This window comes from Cynocephalus volans, chromosome 3 (genome assembly GCF_027409185.1).
Source record: "Cynocephalus volans isolate mCynVol1 chromosome 3, mCynVol1.pri, whole genome shotgun sequence".
NCBI lineage: Eukaryota > Metazoa > Chordata > Mammalia > Dermoptera > Cynocephalidae > Cynocephalus > Cynocephalus volans.
In genome coordinates, this window is record NC_084462.1 from 146,182,191 (window position 1) to 146,199,550 (window position 17,360).

General features: G+C 36.5%; 1 protein-coding gene across 2 annotated transcripts in view; it reads left to right on the plus strand.

Moving 5' to 3' along the window:
• Positions 1 to 2,777: 2,777 nt before the first annotated feature.
• The window catches only part of SYNE2 (spectrin repeat containing nuclear envelope protein 2), a 135,424-nt gene continuing 120,841 nt past the window's right edge, over positions 2,778 to 17,360 (plus strand). For both annotated transcript variants that reach the window (XM_063090614.1, XM_063090615.1), the window contains exons 1-7: positions 2,778 to 2,885; positions 5,738 to 5,878; positions 7,314 to 7,496; positions 8,506 to 8,643; positions 13,302 to 13,487; positions 15,114 to 15,236; positions 16,434 to 16,616. In XM_063090614.1, the coding sequence (XP_062946684.1) occupies positions 2,778 to 2,885; positions 5,738 to 5,878; positions 7,314 to 7,496; positions 8,506 to 8,643; positions 13,302 to 13,487; positions 15,114 to 15,236; positions 16,434 to 16,616 (1,062 nt within the window). The remainder of the gene's footprint in view (positions 2,886 to 5,737; positions 5,879 to 7,313; positions 7,497 to 8,505; positions 8,644 to 13,301; positions 13,488 to 15,113; positions 15,237 to 16,433; positions 16,617 to 17,360) is intronic.

The following is a 17,360-nucleotide window of genomic DNA, read 5'->3' on the forward strand; positions in this document are numbered from 1 at the left end:
TGCAGAAAAATTTTCCATATCCAGTCATTGCCCCACCTCTTATACTGAGTGGAAGCAGTTTGGTGGGACTCATTCTAACTACCTTATGGGTATCTCTGGAGAAATACTGCTTTATGTAAGAGAAATCTGACGGAGAAATAAGCTATTTATGAAAACGTTCAACAGCATTTTTGTCAGCCCACAAGAGTAATACTTTATTTTTAATCACACATCTACATGAGCAATAGCTGGGAAGTATAGGATTTTGACTGTAGAGGACTAATATTCCCAGCTATGGGACAGTAAATATTACTCTGAACTAGGATATGGCATTAGGAAGACTTTGAAGAAAGAATATTTTAAAATGATGACTGCCAGGGTATGCTTTAGCTCCTAAAATGGTAAGAGTATATTTTACTTATTTTAGCTCCCTTTTTTGTTTATTGTTTTAGATTGAACGAGAAGCAATTATTTTAGATAATCTTCAAGAAGAACTTCCTGAAATTTCCAAAACAAAAGAGGCAGCCGCCACAGAGGAACTCTGTGAGCTGCTAGACTGTCTATCCCAATATGAAGAGAATGTGGAGAAGCAGCAGCTGTTACTGACCCTACTTCTTCAGCGTGTAAGGAGTATCCAGAATATTCCTGTAGGCTCGGGGGCTATGGAAACTGTTCAAGCATTTCAAGAGATTACATCCATGCAAGAACGATGCAACAAGTAAGATTTATGAAAAAGTGTTGAGGAAATGTGCTTGACAACTCAGGCTCAAAATTTAGAAAACATAAATTTAGAAAATATAAAAAATATTGTAGAATCCATGGCAAGTGATGTGACAATTGATTTGAGTCAACGCTTATGGGTAGAAAAAGGGATGGAAAAAAGTAATACTATAATTAAAACAAGCACATGTTCTTCATCCTAGTATTACTGAAGGTGAATATCCTTCAAATTTTGTTTTTAATGTTTGTTGTTTTTCTAATTTAGTAATACATATTCATCATAGGAAATTTATAGAATGTGGAAAATTGTAAAGATTAATATAAAAACCCACCTTTAATCTCACCTCTCAGCAACAACTATTTCACAGAAGAGCAGGATAGAGAAACAGTGATGTGTTGATGTTCTGTTTTAGGCTTTTTCAGAAAGCTCAAAAGAATAAGGAATTGATGCAGACTGAAATTCAGGAAAGACATTCCTTCACAAAAGAAATAATTGCTTTGAAGAATTTATTTCAACAGAAAACGACTTCTTTCCAAAATATGATAGTACAGGACCACCCAGAAAAGGCAGAACATCTCAAGGTAAGTGAGGCGTGAACTAGTGAATGTGGCTGATACAGGTCCACAATCTTATATCCAGAGTCCTTGAGCAGAGCTAACATGGTGACTAAGGGAGGGGGAGTGGTCCAGGGAGGGAGAAAAGCACATGCAAAGGCCCTGAGGCATGGTGTGCGCAGAACCATGGGAGAAGATCAGTGTGGAGAGCAGAGTGGAGACCAGACTGGGAGGTAGGCCAGTCTTGACCAAGCAGCCCTTTCTCAACCATGTTTCAAGTGTGTTGATGAACAGGGTCTCAGACTACTCTTCAGCAGCGTGTTCAACTACTCTTGTAGTAGGGTATGACGTCTTATCTCTGATAGGGGCTCTGCCCACGCCAAGGGTCATTTCTTCAGAATGATCTCTTCTCTCATTCTAGTCCAATGGTAGGTAAAGCCAAAAATGACATTTTAAAGTTTATTCAAAGGTCAGAGCTTTTGGTTATTAATGTTGAAGAAGGAAACTTACTCTCACTCACAGAAGCAAGCTTCATGGGGAGCCATCCAGGATGTAACTCTGAATGAAGACCTGCACTCCTGGACTGGGTCTAGATAAAACAGGATAGTGCTTATACCTCAAACTCCACCTTTGTCTGAATGGTATTGTTCTTTAACTTTCAGAAAAGGAAAACAGTGACACATCATGGAGTCGTTTAAAATTGTAATCATTCTTCAGTGCAGTGACTCAATCCGTTAACACAAATAATGCTACTGAACAGCTACTGTAAAAACAAACAACAAAAAAGCCACAGTAAAGTCAAGAAGTATTTTTCCACTTAATCTTTGGGAAGCTTTCCCAAACAAATGAGTTTGTCCTTTATAATTACTGCAGGAGATTGTAGATCAGATTTTGTTTCTAGGCCACAACCAATAGACTGTTTGTTCAGGTTTCTTTTATCTCCTAAAACCTACATTCTTTGCATGGAACTGGAACCCTCCCTTTTGAAAGAAGTTGAGCTCTGCTGGGCCGTCTAATTACATGAAAGCAGACACTTCTGCTCCAAGCGTGGGGCTTTTAGTGGCCTTGAATCATTGTGATGATAATGGAGGAAGAAGTAGAAATGGCAACAAGTTAATAACAATAACAAAAAACTTCTTTGAAACTTTTTGCTACTTGCAGCTTTTTAGATCAGGACTGCAACTGAGATACAGTTAAATCCTAGCCGTACTTTAGAAGCAGGGGATGTTGTAATGTCTTTGGTCAGACAATGGTTGACACTATGAAGAGATATCAAGTTTAATTCTAACAAATTAGAAAGCATCATCTGACTAAACCGAGTATCTCTCAACTGTAATCCACTTGTATCAATAGTGAGGTTTTGTCATGCAAAGTTTGCTCATTTAAATCATAAGGATGTGCTGGAAAGCTGCTTTCGCTTTTTAGAATTAAACTTTTCTCCCAGGCCTGCGTATTGAAACTTTCTTCGTTTTTAGGAGCTTCAAAGCATTCTTAAGAAAGGGAAGCTAACTTTTGAGAGTATTATGGAAAAACTGCGAATCAAGTATTCTGAAATGTACACCATAGTCCCTGCAGAGATTGAATCCCAGGTGGAAGAATGCAGAAAAGCTTTAGAAGACATAGACGAGAAGGTAATAATAATTTTCATACTAGTGTTATTATTTAAGGAGTTAAATGAATATTAAGAAGAAAATATCACTTAATGTCACATTTTTATTTGCCCTGATTTCAGCATGACTGGTTTTATAAAGTGACAATTTTGTGTTTTGATTACTGAGATAAAGATGCTCTAAACATGTGATGTAGATAACAGAATTACATAATCTGTATATTTTTGTCAAGATGCTTAGTTTTGCTTCTCTTGCATTTTGAAAAAGTTATACATTATCTTTACTTTTTTTTTTTTTTTTTTTAATAACTGTACAACCAGCTAAAAAATTGGGGCCTTAATAATACTTGGCTTTAAAACATTACCTGAAACATTTTGAAATTGCCACCAAGGGCAATAAGAACATGAATTTCACAACTTACTAGGAATAGTACTTAGCACGCAATATCTGTCTAATGATGGTGATAACAGAATTCTTGCAAAATGTATCTGAGCAAATCTTTATACCTGAATGTCCAGATTTGAAGAAAAGTGGGAAGTATTTTATAGTGCTGGAGACTTAGGGACTTGCCAAGGTAATTTTAAGGGACTGTATAAGGGCAGCCCAAATCCAACAGAAGAAAATTCTGTTTGGTTCAGGATCAAAGGATTTTTGTATTGTTTTCTGAAGCCTGCAATACCTATAACTTGATAAATAAAATAGATCTTAAATGCAGACAGAAAAATCAGATTTCAAACTTAGTTGCTAGAATTTGTCGTTAACTTCTATGACAAATTTCTTAGAAAATCTAACCTGTGTAAAGAGCATGTAAATTTCTAATATATATTCATAACAAATCTTTTTGATTTAACACATAAGTAAACCAGTTGTTAGGTACTTTCTCAAGGATCATACACTATTGATTTTATTTTGAGAATAATATTAAATGTTTTGAGAGAAACTAATTGTTAGTCTCACAAATACTTTATGTGAAAATCCCTAACAAGTTAAATTAATAACCAAAATCAGTCTTTCAAATTCAAGGTTGATAACTTCCACTGTGAACTTGTATATTTGTAACAAACAGCAACTGATTTTTATAGTATGATAAGTCTAAAGGAAGTTCAAGGATCCAGACAACACACACAATACTACTTTATATAATTCATATGGCTACTTATGTTACCTAAATCATAATTTCTTCTAATCTATCTAAATGGGTATGCATTTCTACCAGAATAACTGCTCAAAACATAAAAAAAAACCCTTCATTTTGTGGTAGTTTGTTACACAGCAATAAAAAACTAATACAGGATCAAAGTGGGATTTTTAAAAAATAATCTCGACTGTGGTATGGTCTGTGGAATGAAAACATGATGTAAAAGTATAAACAGCCTGATGTTGTGAATAGAGCCTGGGACTCTGAGTCGGGGGACTTGGGAGCATCTGGGGACAAGTTCAACCACTATCTTGACATGTGACCGTAGCAAGTCTCTTAGCCTGTATTTCAGTTTCTCTGTCTGTGTACTATCTGTATAAGGTGGTTTTAGTCTCAGTTCTTATATAGATATAGTGGGGATTTAAAGGATTATACAGAAGCATATAGTATTATCTGGTTATTTAGTGGCTGCTTGGAGAAAGCTTTATCAGCACAGCAAAAAAAAAACCCTATACAAACTAGTCAGGTATTTAGAAAATGATACATTCCACATTCATTTATTATCTTTCCTAGCACAAGTTATTTTCTTAAGAAAATCACTTAGATAAAAAAATTACACTGTTCAGCTGCTAGATTTGTGATTGCTGGGAAAACATGCACTAGAAACAGTCTGGACATTTTCAGGAAATAGCTGTTTTTAGAAGGTTGTTTTATGCAAATGAATATTAAGATGGGAATTACATGTTTTTTACATTAGCTTGAGAATAAATTTGTTTTTAGTGAAAACATCTATGCAGAGGATTTTCTCATAAAATGGAAAGATTGTATAATAAATAATTTATCCCCCAGGAATTTTTTTCATAGCATTTGATCCATGGGGGTATGTTTCAAACAGTCCACACAGTAGTGTTGCCCAGTAACAGCACATATCTGTCGTACATATTGTGGATTACTTTCAACAAATTCTTCTTTCTTTTTTTTCTTTTTAAAAAATATTTATTTTAATTGACAAATTGTAACTGTACATATTTATGGGGTACAGTCTAATGTTTCGATACATATATATGTTGTATAATGATCTGGTCAGGGTGGTTAATGTAACCATCATCTTATATGCCTTTATCATTTCTTTGAGGTGAAAACATGCAAAAGCCTCTCCTCTAGCTGTTAGGTAATATACAAAACTTACCTGTCAACCATAGTCCACATACCATGCAATAGAACATCAGAACTTATTCCTCCTACCTAATTGTAGTTTTGTGCCCTTTGGCCAACATCTCCCTGTCTGCTCTTTTCCTTTCCCCTCCTCAGTCACTGGTAAGCACTGTTCTATTTTGTCTCTATATCAACTTTTTTTTTAGAGTCCACAAATGAATGAGGTCATATAGTATTTGTCTTTCTGTGCCTGGCTTACTTCACTTAACATCATGTCCTCCAGACCAGTCCATATTCCTGCAAATGACAGGATTTCATTCTTTATGTCTGAATAGTATTCCATTGTGTATAGATAAACCACTTTTTAAAATTCATTCAAAGATTAGATTTAAAAGGTCAAGTAAACAGAGCTGCCATTACACTGGCCAGTATGGATTGGAACTTCCACCCCCCCCACCCCTCCAGTCTTTTAAGATTTTTATAAGTAAAAACAGAGTAACTACCCCTTTTGTCCCTTGAACCTGTGAGTAGAGTGCAGAAATCCTCTTTAAGCCAAATGCATCTTTCTCCCTTGTAACAGGTTAGCAATGAAGTCTTGAAAAGCTCACCATCATATGCAATGAGTAGAAAGATAGAAGAAATTAACAATGGGCTTCATAATATTGAAAAGATGTTGCAGCAGAAAAGCAAAAACATTGGGAAAGCTCGAGAAATTCAAAAGGTAACATCTCTTTTAATTCCCTTCAGCATTTGGTATTTCTGATCCATATCTCTCCCTGTTCATTGGTCATCATGAGGTGAGTTCTTTGGATTAATCTGAAGCACAGAGACCCTAAACCAGACCACAGGGGCGTCCTTACTGAGAGTGTCACCTACGGAGGCTTGGTAGAGAAGGTTGCATTTAAGATTTGTTCTCCGTTTTTCCATGATAGGTATATGCCCATCTCCTGATTGTGAATGGGCATTTTCACAAGTAAAGGAAAGTAAAGATCTTATCTTGGGAAGACTGATATAAAAAATAATTCAATAGGATATGGAAAATATTAACAGCTTTTCTTTAGACTACCAAGGTGGAAAACAGGAAAATAAAAATTCAAGGCTGGCCAGTTAGCTCACTTGGTTAGAACATGGTGCTGGTAACACCAATGTAAAGGGTTCAGATCCTCTTACTGACCAGTTGCCAAAAAAACCCCAAAACAAAACAAAAACAAAAAAACCCCAAAATTTCAAATTTATTTTCCTTGTCAAATGTCTTAGGAAAAATCTTAGATAAAACTGTATGTAAACGTTATATTCTACCTCTTAACTCCCAAGTAAACTACTGCATATGGAAAGGATTTTTGTTCTAATCCGCATTTTAAGGAAATACTCTAATATAATAGGGGACTTTTAAAAATTGTTCAGAATATGGCTCACTATTAGATGAAATCTTGGACTTGTGAGGAGAGGAACCTAATTTAACCAGTCATATTTTTCCATTTCTCAAAATTATGTTCTTAAGCAAATATTAAGTAAGAATTGAATATTTTACCTTTGAAGTTTTCCTCTTCCCAGACAAGTTCAGATTCAAATCCAGCCTATTGGTTTCTTGACTAGTACGCGAGGGTACTTCAAAAGGTTTGTGGAAAATAGAATTAAAATGTAATACGAATCTTTCCATGAACTTTTGAAGACTCCTTGTATGTGGCTAGAACTTTTTGCCACTACATTAATCCAAGTCAGCAGATATTTTTGTTTTGTTTTATTTTTGCCCTTAATACAATTTTTTTCTAGTTTAAGTACATATGTACTGGTCTGAATAGGTTCAGGTGTTTACCCAAGCCCTTTTTAAACATAATGTTTACCTCATCATTCTTGAAAGGGTAGGGCTATACTGACTCTGTTTGTGTCATCCATCTCTGGAATTGTCCAGGTCTTCTGTTCCCCTGCAGCTAATTTATACCAAATGAATAGTTACAGTTAGAAGAGCTCAGAAAAAGTGTTTTTCGGTTTAAATCACAAATGATTGCTAGGCATAAACTAATCACTGTGTCTGCAGTGTTGTTTCTGTGATGTTTTGGTAGCATTTACAAATGCAAGTACCATGTGAAAACTAGGAATTACCACCATAAACCGTGACATCCTCATTCAAACTGACTTGCAATTTTCTTCTCCAGAAAATGTGGGATGAGCTAGATCTCTGGCACTCCAAGCTAAATGAACTGGATTCTGAAGTTCAGGACATTGTTGAACAGGACCCAGGCCAGGCTCAAGAATGGATGGATAACCTGATGATTCCTTTCCAGCAGTATCAGCAAGTATCGCAGAGAGCAGAATCTAGAACCTCGCAGTTAAACAAGGTGCGGCCCTAACACATGCTAGCTACGTAGCGTGTGGTGGTATTGAAATGGGCTTAAAACAAAACAGAATAATATATTCAGAGGCAGCCAGTTTCCGTTGAATTGTGAGTTACAGATAAAGCTAGAGCCACACATAGGCACTGAAGGGCCAGATTTCAATGCTGGTTCAGACAGGAAGTCTGATTGTGCAGGCAGAACCGTAGGAGCTTAAAAACAAACAAACAAACAACAAGAAAAGATAGAACAATCATAATAATTCATTGAACTTTTTAAGAGAACAGAACAGGACTGAGGTTGTGGGGAGTGGGAAAGGGAGAGATGGAGGGGAGAAGGGAGGAATTGGTAAAGGGCCATGAAAATCAATTACATTGTATAGTGATAAATTAAAAAAAAAAAATTGTGGGGCTACTCACAAAAAACAGAAACAAAAAAACTCAGACCATAGCAGGAGTCCACGCAAGCTCTAGGCTTCCCAATCGGTGGATGAAAACCAGTAATGGGAATTTAGGGCAGGCAATCTCAGGGGTCCAGGTAGGAGCCAGCAGTGAGAAAGACTGTCATTCAGAAACAGGATACCCTCCCACCCCTGTTCCAGATAGGGGCTGTGGCTGGGTTGAGTTGTGTGTGCAATCTAGCAAGAGTGAGGCAGGATACTAGTCTTAGGAGGACTATGGCACAAGATCCTGAGTAGGAGCTGGAATTGGACAAATACGAGTGCAGTTTTCAGAATGAAGCGTAAAATGCAAGCCAGAATAGTAGCGAGGCTAACTCAGAACTCTTGCTGAGGCTCATAGTGTTGGGATAGGACTTCTTAAATCTTTCCACCTATGGTCAAGATTAGTCTTAAAAGCTGGAAGAATCATAACCTGGAGCAGGTGGGCAAGTGGCCCCAGCCATGGGGAGCAAGGCCTGACAGCCACTGCCTAACAGCAACTAACTATTCATTCAAGAACCATTCAACTCGGATAAGAGGCATCCTGCTTAAATTGGTCCTGCGTCTCCTTCACAGGCCACAATTAAGATGGAGGAATATAGTGATCTGTTGAAGAGCACTGAGGCTTGGATAGAAAACACCAGTCGTTTGCTGGCCAATCCTGCTGAGTATGACTCTTCAAGGACACTGAGTCACCATGCTAGCACCCTCCAGGTGAGAGCTCTTTTGAGGTTTTCTGTGATTCATAGATCTTTGTGATTAGTGGGTTAGAGGATTGTCATGGTGCTTTTTTTTTTCTTCTTTCCTGAAAACAACCTTACCTCTAACCTGGTGCTTGAAGACCAGGATTTAATCTTTCCATCCCGATAACTTCTTCATGACGTTGGATAATTTAGTGTAACTTTCATGGTCTGTAGTTTCCCCGATCTACGAAATAAGAATGTTGCACTGGATAGTGTTGATGGTTTTGGTGAGCAGAATTCTGAGATGGCCCCCAATATTCCTATCCCCTGGTGTACATGGCCTGCTCTTGAGTGTGGGCAGGAATATGAATATGATGGGATAGTTGCTTCATGGATTAGGTTACATTACATAACTAGGATAATGGATAATCACTCCCATGAATGCATGTGTAATCATAATTACATGATTATAAGACTCCCTAGTAGCAGACTGTGGAGAGATTCTCCTGCTGGCTTGAAAAAGTAGGCTGCCATATTGTAAGAGAGCCATGGGGCCAGGACCCAAGGGCAGCTTCTAGAAGCCGAGAGCCGCCAACAGCCAGCAAGAAAATGAGGACCTCAGCCCTACAACTGCATGCTGCACCCTGAGCTGCAGATGGCTTCTTAATTGCAGCCTCGTGACGTCCTGAGCAGAGGACCCACCTAACTGTGACTGGACTCCTGACCCATGGACACTATGAGATAATAAACTTGTTTATGCAGCTAAGTATGTGGTAGTTATTTACACAGCAATAGGACACTACTCCGTGGTTCCTTCCAGTTCTAGCATCCTATGATTCCAAATTTCCTGTCCTTAGCTGACCTGTTGGCTCAGTTAGAGCACAGCTTTGTAATACCAAGGTCAAGGGTTTGGATCCCTCTTGCTGGCCAGCTCCATCCCCTCCACCCCCCAAAAAACCGAAATTCCCTGTCCTTCCTGGTACTCCACAGGCACCCAGTGTCTCCATGCAAGCTGACAAAGACAAAACAAATGAAAGAATTTTCCTACTCGGGGCCTTGACTGCAGGAGATCTTCCAGATGCTGAGTACTGACTGAAGTTTTAGCATGAAGACGAATTTCCCCTCTGTCACATTATTCTGCCATGAGAAAGAATCCCTTGGGAAAAGGTTTACTCTCTAACCATTTTTACAGTAATCAGACCTCGGATGGTTCAGCTCTCTCTATATCTTATTGTACAGTATGTGTTCCTAAGGGTGCTGCTGCTTTTTACCTCCCTGCTATCTGAAATTTGTTGGTATGTTTTTTCTTGTCATGACATGACATTTGTAAAGGTACTCTATTTTCACCCACTTATTTCTTTCCTTCCCCTTGCTCATGATTTCTTTTGCCTCCCCCCACGTGGGTTGACTTTTCACATCTCCAGAGTTTGTCATCTTTTTTTTTTAATCACCTCTGTGATTCACCAGTTTTGAGGACTTTGCCAAGACAGAAGAGAGGAATAATGCTTTTTTCCCCTCAAATGCTTATAATGACTTAAAAGAAAAAAACTACAAAAGTGAGCTCAGGCAAAAGTAGCAGGGCTTTTGCTGCCTGTTACTGATACAATGTAAAGATGTGAAAGTATCTCTTTATTTAAGACATTCTAAATTACTGGACTTTATTTATGAGCTAGACCTGAGTAGAGGAAGTGGGGACTAGGAAAGATCCATGTTTATTTCCCACAGAATGTGTCCTGATAAATCTCCCAATGGGAAGTAAGTCCCAAATAACTAGTCCTATATTAAATACCCCATTTTGTCCCTGTAATGAAAATAGTTGTAAATTTTCAAATAACTAGAAGAGATGATTTCAAATGTTCCCAACCTAAAGAAATGATAAATGTTTGAAGTGATGGATATGCTAACTCACTCTGATTTGATCATTACACATTGCATACATGTATCAAGATATCACTCTGTACTCCATTAATATGTACAATTATTACATGTCAATTAAAAATTAAAATAATTAAATTTTTAAAAAGAAAATAGTTGTTGTACTTTTAGGATGCCCTTTTTTCATTTTCTAGCACTACCAGGTATTACTTTTTAAAATGACTCTTACAGTAATGTCAAAACTCTCAACTAAGCTTTAAATGTTTGTTTTAACTACCCTGTAACAGCCTTCTACCTGGATTGCTTTGTAATTAAGAATCATTGAAACATAAATTGTCATTGAAAAAATTAGAAACTAACTTTTTAAAATCAAGTTCTTTGAGGTATAATTTACATATAGTAAAACATATCCATTTTGTGTGTGCAGTTAGGTGAGTTTTGATAAACGTGCCCTTGTGTAACCACCACCACCACCACCATCAATAGGAAGAACATTTCCATCACCCCAGAGTTTCCTTATGCCCCTTTGCCCTTAATCCCCTCATTCATCTTCAGCCCTAGGTAATCACTTACTCATTGCTTTCTATTACTACGGTTTTGACTTTTCTAGAATATTGCACACATGGAATCATACAGTATGTAGTTTTTTGTGTCTGACTTCTTTTACATAGCATAAAGCTTCTTAGATTCATCCAAGTTGTTCCATTTATCAGTAGTTCATTCTTTTGCTTGCCAAGTAGTGTTCCATTTATGGAAATAAGCAATTTGTTTATCCATTCACTGGTTAATAGACATGTAGGTTGTTTCTGGTTTCGAATATGTATTAGCCATTGCTGTGTAACAGATTACTCCAAAAGTTAGCAGCTTAAAACAACAAACATCACAGTTTCTGCAGGTCAGGAATCCAGGCATGGTTAGTTGAATGTCTATGGATCAAGGTCTCTCGTGAGACCAGGTGTAGGAAAAGCTGTGGGCTCATCTGAAGGCTCGATTTGAGTGAGGGAAAGATGGGATCCACTTCCAAGCTTATTCACACGGCTGTTGGCAGGCCCTAGAAGATCTGCTTCCTTACACAGACACATGGGCTTCTCCACAACGCTGCCTCATGGCATGGCAGCTGGCTTCTCTCGGCATAAACAATCTGAAAGATAGTGGAAGAGTGCTCCCAAGACAGAAGCCACAGTCTTTTTGTAATCTAATCTTGGAAGTGACATCTTGCTGCATTCAAGGGAGCTGATTATAAGGGCTTGACTACCAGGAGGTGGGGATCTCCGGGGACCAAATTGGAGGCTGCCTACCACAGGCTATTCTGAGTAAAGCTGCTATGAACATATGCATACAAATCTTGGTGTGGCCATATGTTTTTATTTCATTTTAATGGATTAATACCTAAGAGTAAGATTGTTGACATTGATGGTAGGGGTTTAACTAAATAAGAAACTGTCCCATTTTTCATTCTCATCAGCAATGTGAGTTCTAATTGCTCCATGTTTTTGTGTGCCCATGATATTGTCTGTCTTTTAAATTTTAGACATTCTAGCGATGGGTAGTGGTGTTTCATTGTGGTTTAAATGGCAGTTCTCTAGTGACTAATGATTTTGAGTATTCATGTCCTTATTTGTCATTTGTGCACTTCCTTTGTGAAGTATCTTCAATTTTTTTGTTGCCCATTTTTTAATTGAGTTGTGTGTCTTATTATTGAGTTGTAAGAGTAATTTGTAAAATATTTTAAAAATCATTTATTTAACATACTTATGTAATATACAAATATTTTCTTCTGGTCTGTGGTTTCTCTTTTTATTCTCTTAACACTGTCTTTTAGAGAGCAAATGTTATTAACTTGATGAGGTCGAATTTATCAATATTTTCTTTCATAGATTATTCTTTGGTGTTGTATCTAAGAAATCTTTACCCAACCCAAGGTCACAAAGATTTCTTCCTATGTTTCCCTCCAGAAATTTGATAGTTTTAACTCTTCCTTTTAAGTCTATGATTCATTCCATATTAATTGTTGTATATAGTGTGAATCAAGGATCAAGGTTCATTTTTTCCCATAGGAATATCCAATTGTTCCAGTACCATTTGTTGAAAATACTTGCCATTGAATTATTTTGGTGTTCTCTAGTTTTTCTCAGCAATGTTTTATAGTTTTCAGGGTACAGGTCTTGGATGTATATTGTTAAATTTATCCCTAAATATTTTATGGTTTTGATGCTATTGTAAATTGTATTACTGGTAAAAATCATTGGTTTTAAGTTTTGTTTTCCTAAAAGTTTTCTCCTACTAGGATTTTGAACAAGACCAATATGTAAATTCTGAGTGACTTAGTCAATTTTAGAGACTTATGACTAGAATTCTCGTTGCATAAGTAAATGTTCTTTCTCCTATCAGTTATTTTTTTCTGGAATTATCTGAAGACTACATTTCTTTTCCAATAGGTAGCTGAGATATTTTTGAAATCATATGTTTGAAAGTTAGTATGCATTTGAAAGGGGCTTATTATGAATAACAAAGGAAGCTCCTCTCACCCATATCACTCAGGAAATTCCAAGGATTTTAAAAGCTCTGCTAGGAACTACGGATGAAGACCAAACATATATATTTATTATTTCATGATATCACAGGTAGACATTCTAAAGTTATCCAATGCCATTGACAATAGAGACTTTCGATGTTTTTATTATGAAACAGGAAATGACCATGAGTTTGAAATGTTGAAACAAATTTAAATTTTTTCTGACTTAAATTTTAATCAACTTGTTTCAGTATCTTGATGTTTTTCTTTTTCTCTCTTTTCCTTGTTTCTCTATCTAGATGGCTTTGGAAGATTCAGAACAGAAGCAAAATCTTTTACATTCAATTTTCACGGATCTAGAGGACTTGTCAATAATTTTTGAAACAGATGACTTAACACAGTCCATACAAGAGTTAAATAGTCAAATAACATCTTTACAACAAAAAATAATGGAAAGCCTTCCACGGATTCAGCGAATGGCTGATGTAAGTTTGCACCATAAAGATGTGATTTCTTATTTTTAATTTACATTTCATTCAGTCAATTATAACTATACTGTAATCATGTTCTTATTATGTGAAGACATATTGATCTGATAAATTTTTCATTTCTGTTCTTATTTCTTGAATTATATCTTACTTTATTTTGCAACCTGTAGTGCAACTATAATAAAAAGCATATTCCCATTTTCAATCCAAAAGTGGTCTATTTAAAGAGTGAAGAATCCTGATCAAATAAACTGTGTTTTCTCTTTTTCAAGGAGAAGATACTATTGATTTAAAAGCACTAATTAGGAAAGAGGGAATTAAAACAGGTAACCTCCCAAGTGTTCATTTATCAATAGGAACTATTTATTGAGGGGCTGCTGTATGCCAGCCACTGGATTTTTAAATAATTTTATTTTTGCTTGAAACATTTGAGGCATTTATTTAAGGATAGTCACATAGTAAAAGCAATTAGTTAGTTCTTAATTATTTACCATTTGTTTCTCAGTTACCTTCCCTACACGACACTCCTACAACTTCAGGGAATAATTGTTAAAGTAAATATCCTTGGTTACTGAAGCTTATTCCAAAGTTTTAATATGCTTCTACAGTTTTTGATGGAAATTGCTCTAAAATACATTGTATAACTTTATACACCTTCTTAAGTACTAGGCACTGAAATAATTTTAATGTAATTCAGCCTTCCCTCATTATTTGGAGATAACACCATAAACAGTTACTGTACTTACTGCTTCATTTGCTTCAGGCTTGTAGTTTTGTTTGTTCCTACACTGAATGTCTCCAGACTGCTATAATTTGAAGCCCTTAATCCATTTCTATGCTGTTTTTTTAAAATCCCCTTCATTATTAGCTGTATTTTATTTCTGTAGTGTAGCTACACTGCACTCTAAGGTGGAAGTCCAAAGGCCCTCTTATCGTTGTGTGGATTTCAATATGTAGGTTTTGCAGCATGTATTTTAACGAATTTTTGCAGCATTTTCACTTTAATGTTCTTGGCCAGGTTCTAGAGGTTGACCTTGATTAGAGAATAACCACTGGACAAATGATCTATTGTTTAAATTAATCTGAGTAGATTGTTAGGTAATTCAGGGACACTCTGCTTGGAAATAGTTATCAGAAGGTTGGCAAAAAAATCCTGTCAGTGCTCCAGCTCCTTGTGTGTTAGTTTTTCAAGGATGACTTTATCATTTTACTTAAAGTGGTAGTAGTTTTTAAAATGTCAGACTCACTTGTATTCAAGTGTTTAAACACATTCTAAAGGCAAATCTAAAGAGTTTGTAGATAATTGAGTTTATTAAAAACATTGGTTTGGATGCCTACCACCTTTGGTCTCATAGCATGAGTTATTGAAAATGGGCCCTATGATGATCTTTAATTCAACAAGGTGTAAGTAATGCTTTGTAGTATGGCATGCTATTAAAAGAATAACATTTTATTGAAAACAATGAACATTATCTATGTAGCACTTGGTTAGTTTTAAGAGGTATGTGGCCAACATTTTTTGGTTAAATGTGAAAATAGAATTAATGGCAATAAGTTGTGTTTTATAGATTTTTAATGTACAACATATATTGCATGAGTGTGTTATTCTTTCTGAAATTCTAGGATGTGGTTGCTATTGAATCTGAAGTGAAATCAATGGAGAAAAGAGTTTCAAAAATCAAGACTATCCTGTTATCAAAAGAAATATTTGATTTTTCACCTGAAGAACATCTTAAACATGGAGAGGTAAACATGGTTTACTATAAAAGTATTTTCTCATAATTCTTATTATATCTTTAAATATGTAATGGTATGTGATAAAAAGCATTTAGTCTTGGTAGAGTAATAGCAAAGTAATATTGGGAAATAGATATGAATGACTACACATATGTTTTAAATAGTATCCGAAGTATTATCTATATAATTTTCCTGTAGGTTATTTTTTCATTTAAGTTTTGCCTTCAAGTCATATTCAGGTATTTAATAGTCTGAGAGTTTGACCACCTAAATCAGGATGCACTGGGTTCCAGTCCCAGCTACACTGCTTACTGGCTATGTGACTTTGAGTAGTTAGTTCATGTTTCTTGGATTCTCTTTTATATTTGTACATTGGTATTGAGGTGGTTACATTGTATATAGAGCCCCTAGCACAGGAGCTGGGACATACTAAACAGCAGACAAACATGGATTCCCCCTTAGCCTAGTGAATGGGAAGTGTGTGCTTTGGGATCAGAAAGGCCTGGGTTCTAATCCTGGCCCTGCCTGTTACAGTCCAACCTTACCTTGGTCTTCTAACTTTTGTGAATCCAATTTCCTTACCTGTGAAATGGAGGTTAGGATTCTTACCTCTCAGGGTGCTTGTAAGGATTAAATGAAATGACATATGTAAAATATTTAGTAATGTGAATAATCTCTTCTAATTTATTGGTTATGTAAATCCAGATTTCCATGGTTCAGATGTTATTAAAGCAAAATATAATTAATTATATTCCTGCGACTCATGACATTTGGCAGGACAGTTCTGTTCAATTCAGTAAGCATTTTTTGAGGGCCTACTATGTGGAAAGCCCTGTGCTAATTGCAATTGTTACAAAAGTAACATGCAGATCCTACCCTGACATAGCTGGCTGCCTGGTGACAGTATACAAAGCAAAACAGCAGTTCTACAGAGAGAGGGGGAGAGAGAGGAAGAAAAGGGTTGTCCAAATGCATAATTTAGTGCTGGTAGGTTACTCTTGCCCTAGGCATTCTTTCCTGAGACCTTTATTAGATCACAAGTGACATAATAGTTTTTTTTAAATCTGAGTTAAGGAAATGTTTTAAGAATTGGAACTATAAATTAAAAACTAAATTATACAGTATTTTAATTTTGAATAAGCTGCCATTAAAATTAAAGTGGCCTTTTTTTTTTTTAATGTACCATGCTTCCCTTGTATAATTAAGGTTATACTTGAAAATATACGTCCCATGAAGAAAACCATTGCTGAGATAGTGTCTTACCAAGAGGAACTGAGGTTACCCCACACAGGAATGAAACCTCTGCCTGTGTTTCAGCGTACAAATCAGCTTTCACAAGATATAAAACTATTGGAAAATATCACTCAAGAACAAAATGAATTATTAAAGGTAAGTGGTTTATGATTACAGCCAACTTATTGGATGAAAGTGTTCAGCTAGAGCTGGTTTTGTTTTCAATTTTAATTGAAATTAATTATTATCTAGGAGGTGGCATTTGATATAAAAGCATCTCTTCTTGCTCAAATGAGGCTGAGGTTATTTTTCTCAATTCTTACCCTTGTTCTGGTTGAAGACATTAAAGCATAGTTACAGTCTGTTTGATTCCATCGTACGGTTATTGAAGACTTACATGGGTAAAATGATGTGGGAAGAGATTCAGAACTCCACAAGACATTTGCAATCTCTTGAGGCCAACAGATAATTACCACCACGATAATCACTTTATCCATCACAGTCACTTTCCTGTTGGTCATCAATCACATTTTATTCCCCAAAATGTGATATACATAGAGTAGGCACTTAATATAGTTTAGATATGTTTGTCCTTCCAAAGCTCATGTTGAGATCTGATCCTCAGTGTGGCAGTGTTGGGAGGTGTTTGTGTCATGGGGGCAGATTCCTTATGAATGGATGAATGCCCTCCCTGGGGCAGGGGGGGGGAGGAGTGAGTGAGTTCTCCCTCTGTTAGTTCCCGCCGGAGCTGGTTGTTTAAAAGACCCTGGTACCTCCCCTCCCCCTCTCTTGTTTCCTCTCACCATGTGAACCTCCTTGCACCCACTGGCTGCATGCCATGAGTGGAAGCAGTCTGAGGCCCCTGCCAGATGCAGCTGTCCCAGAATCGTAAGCCAAATA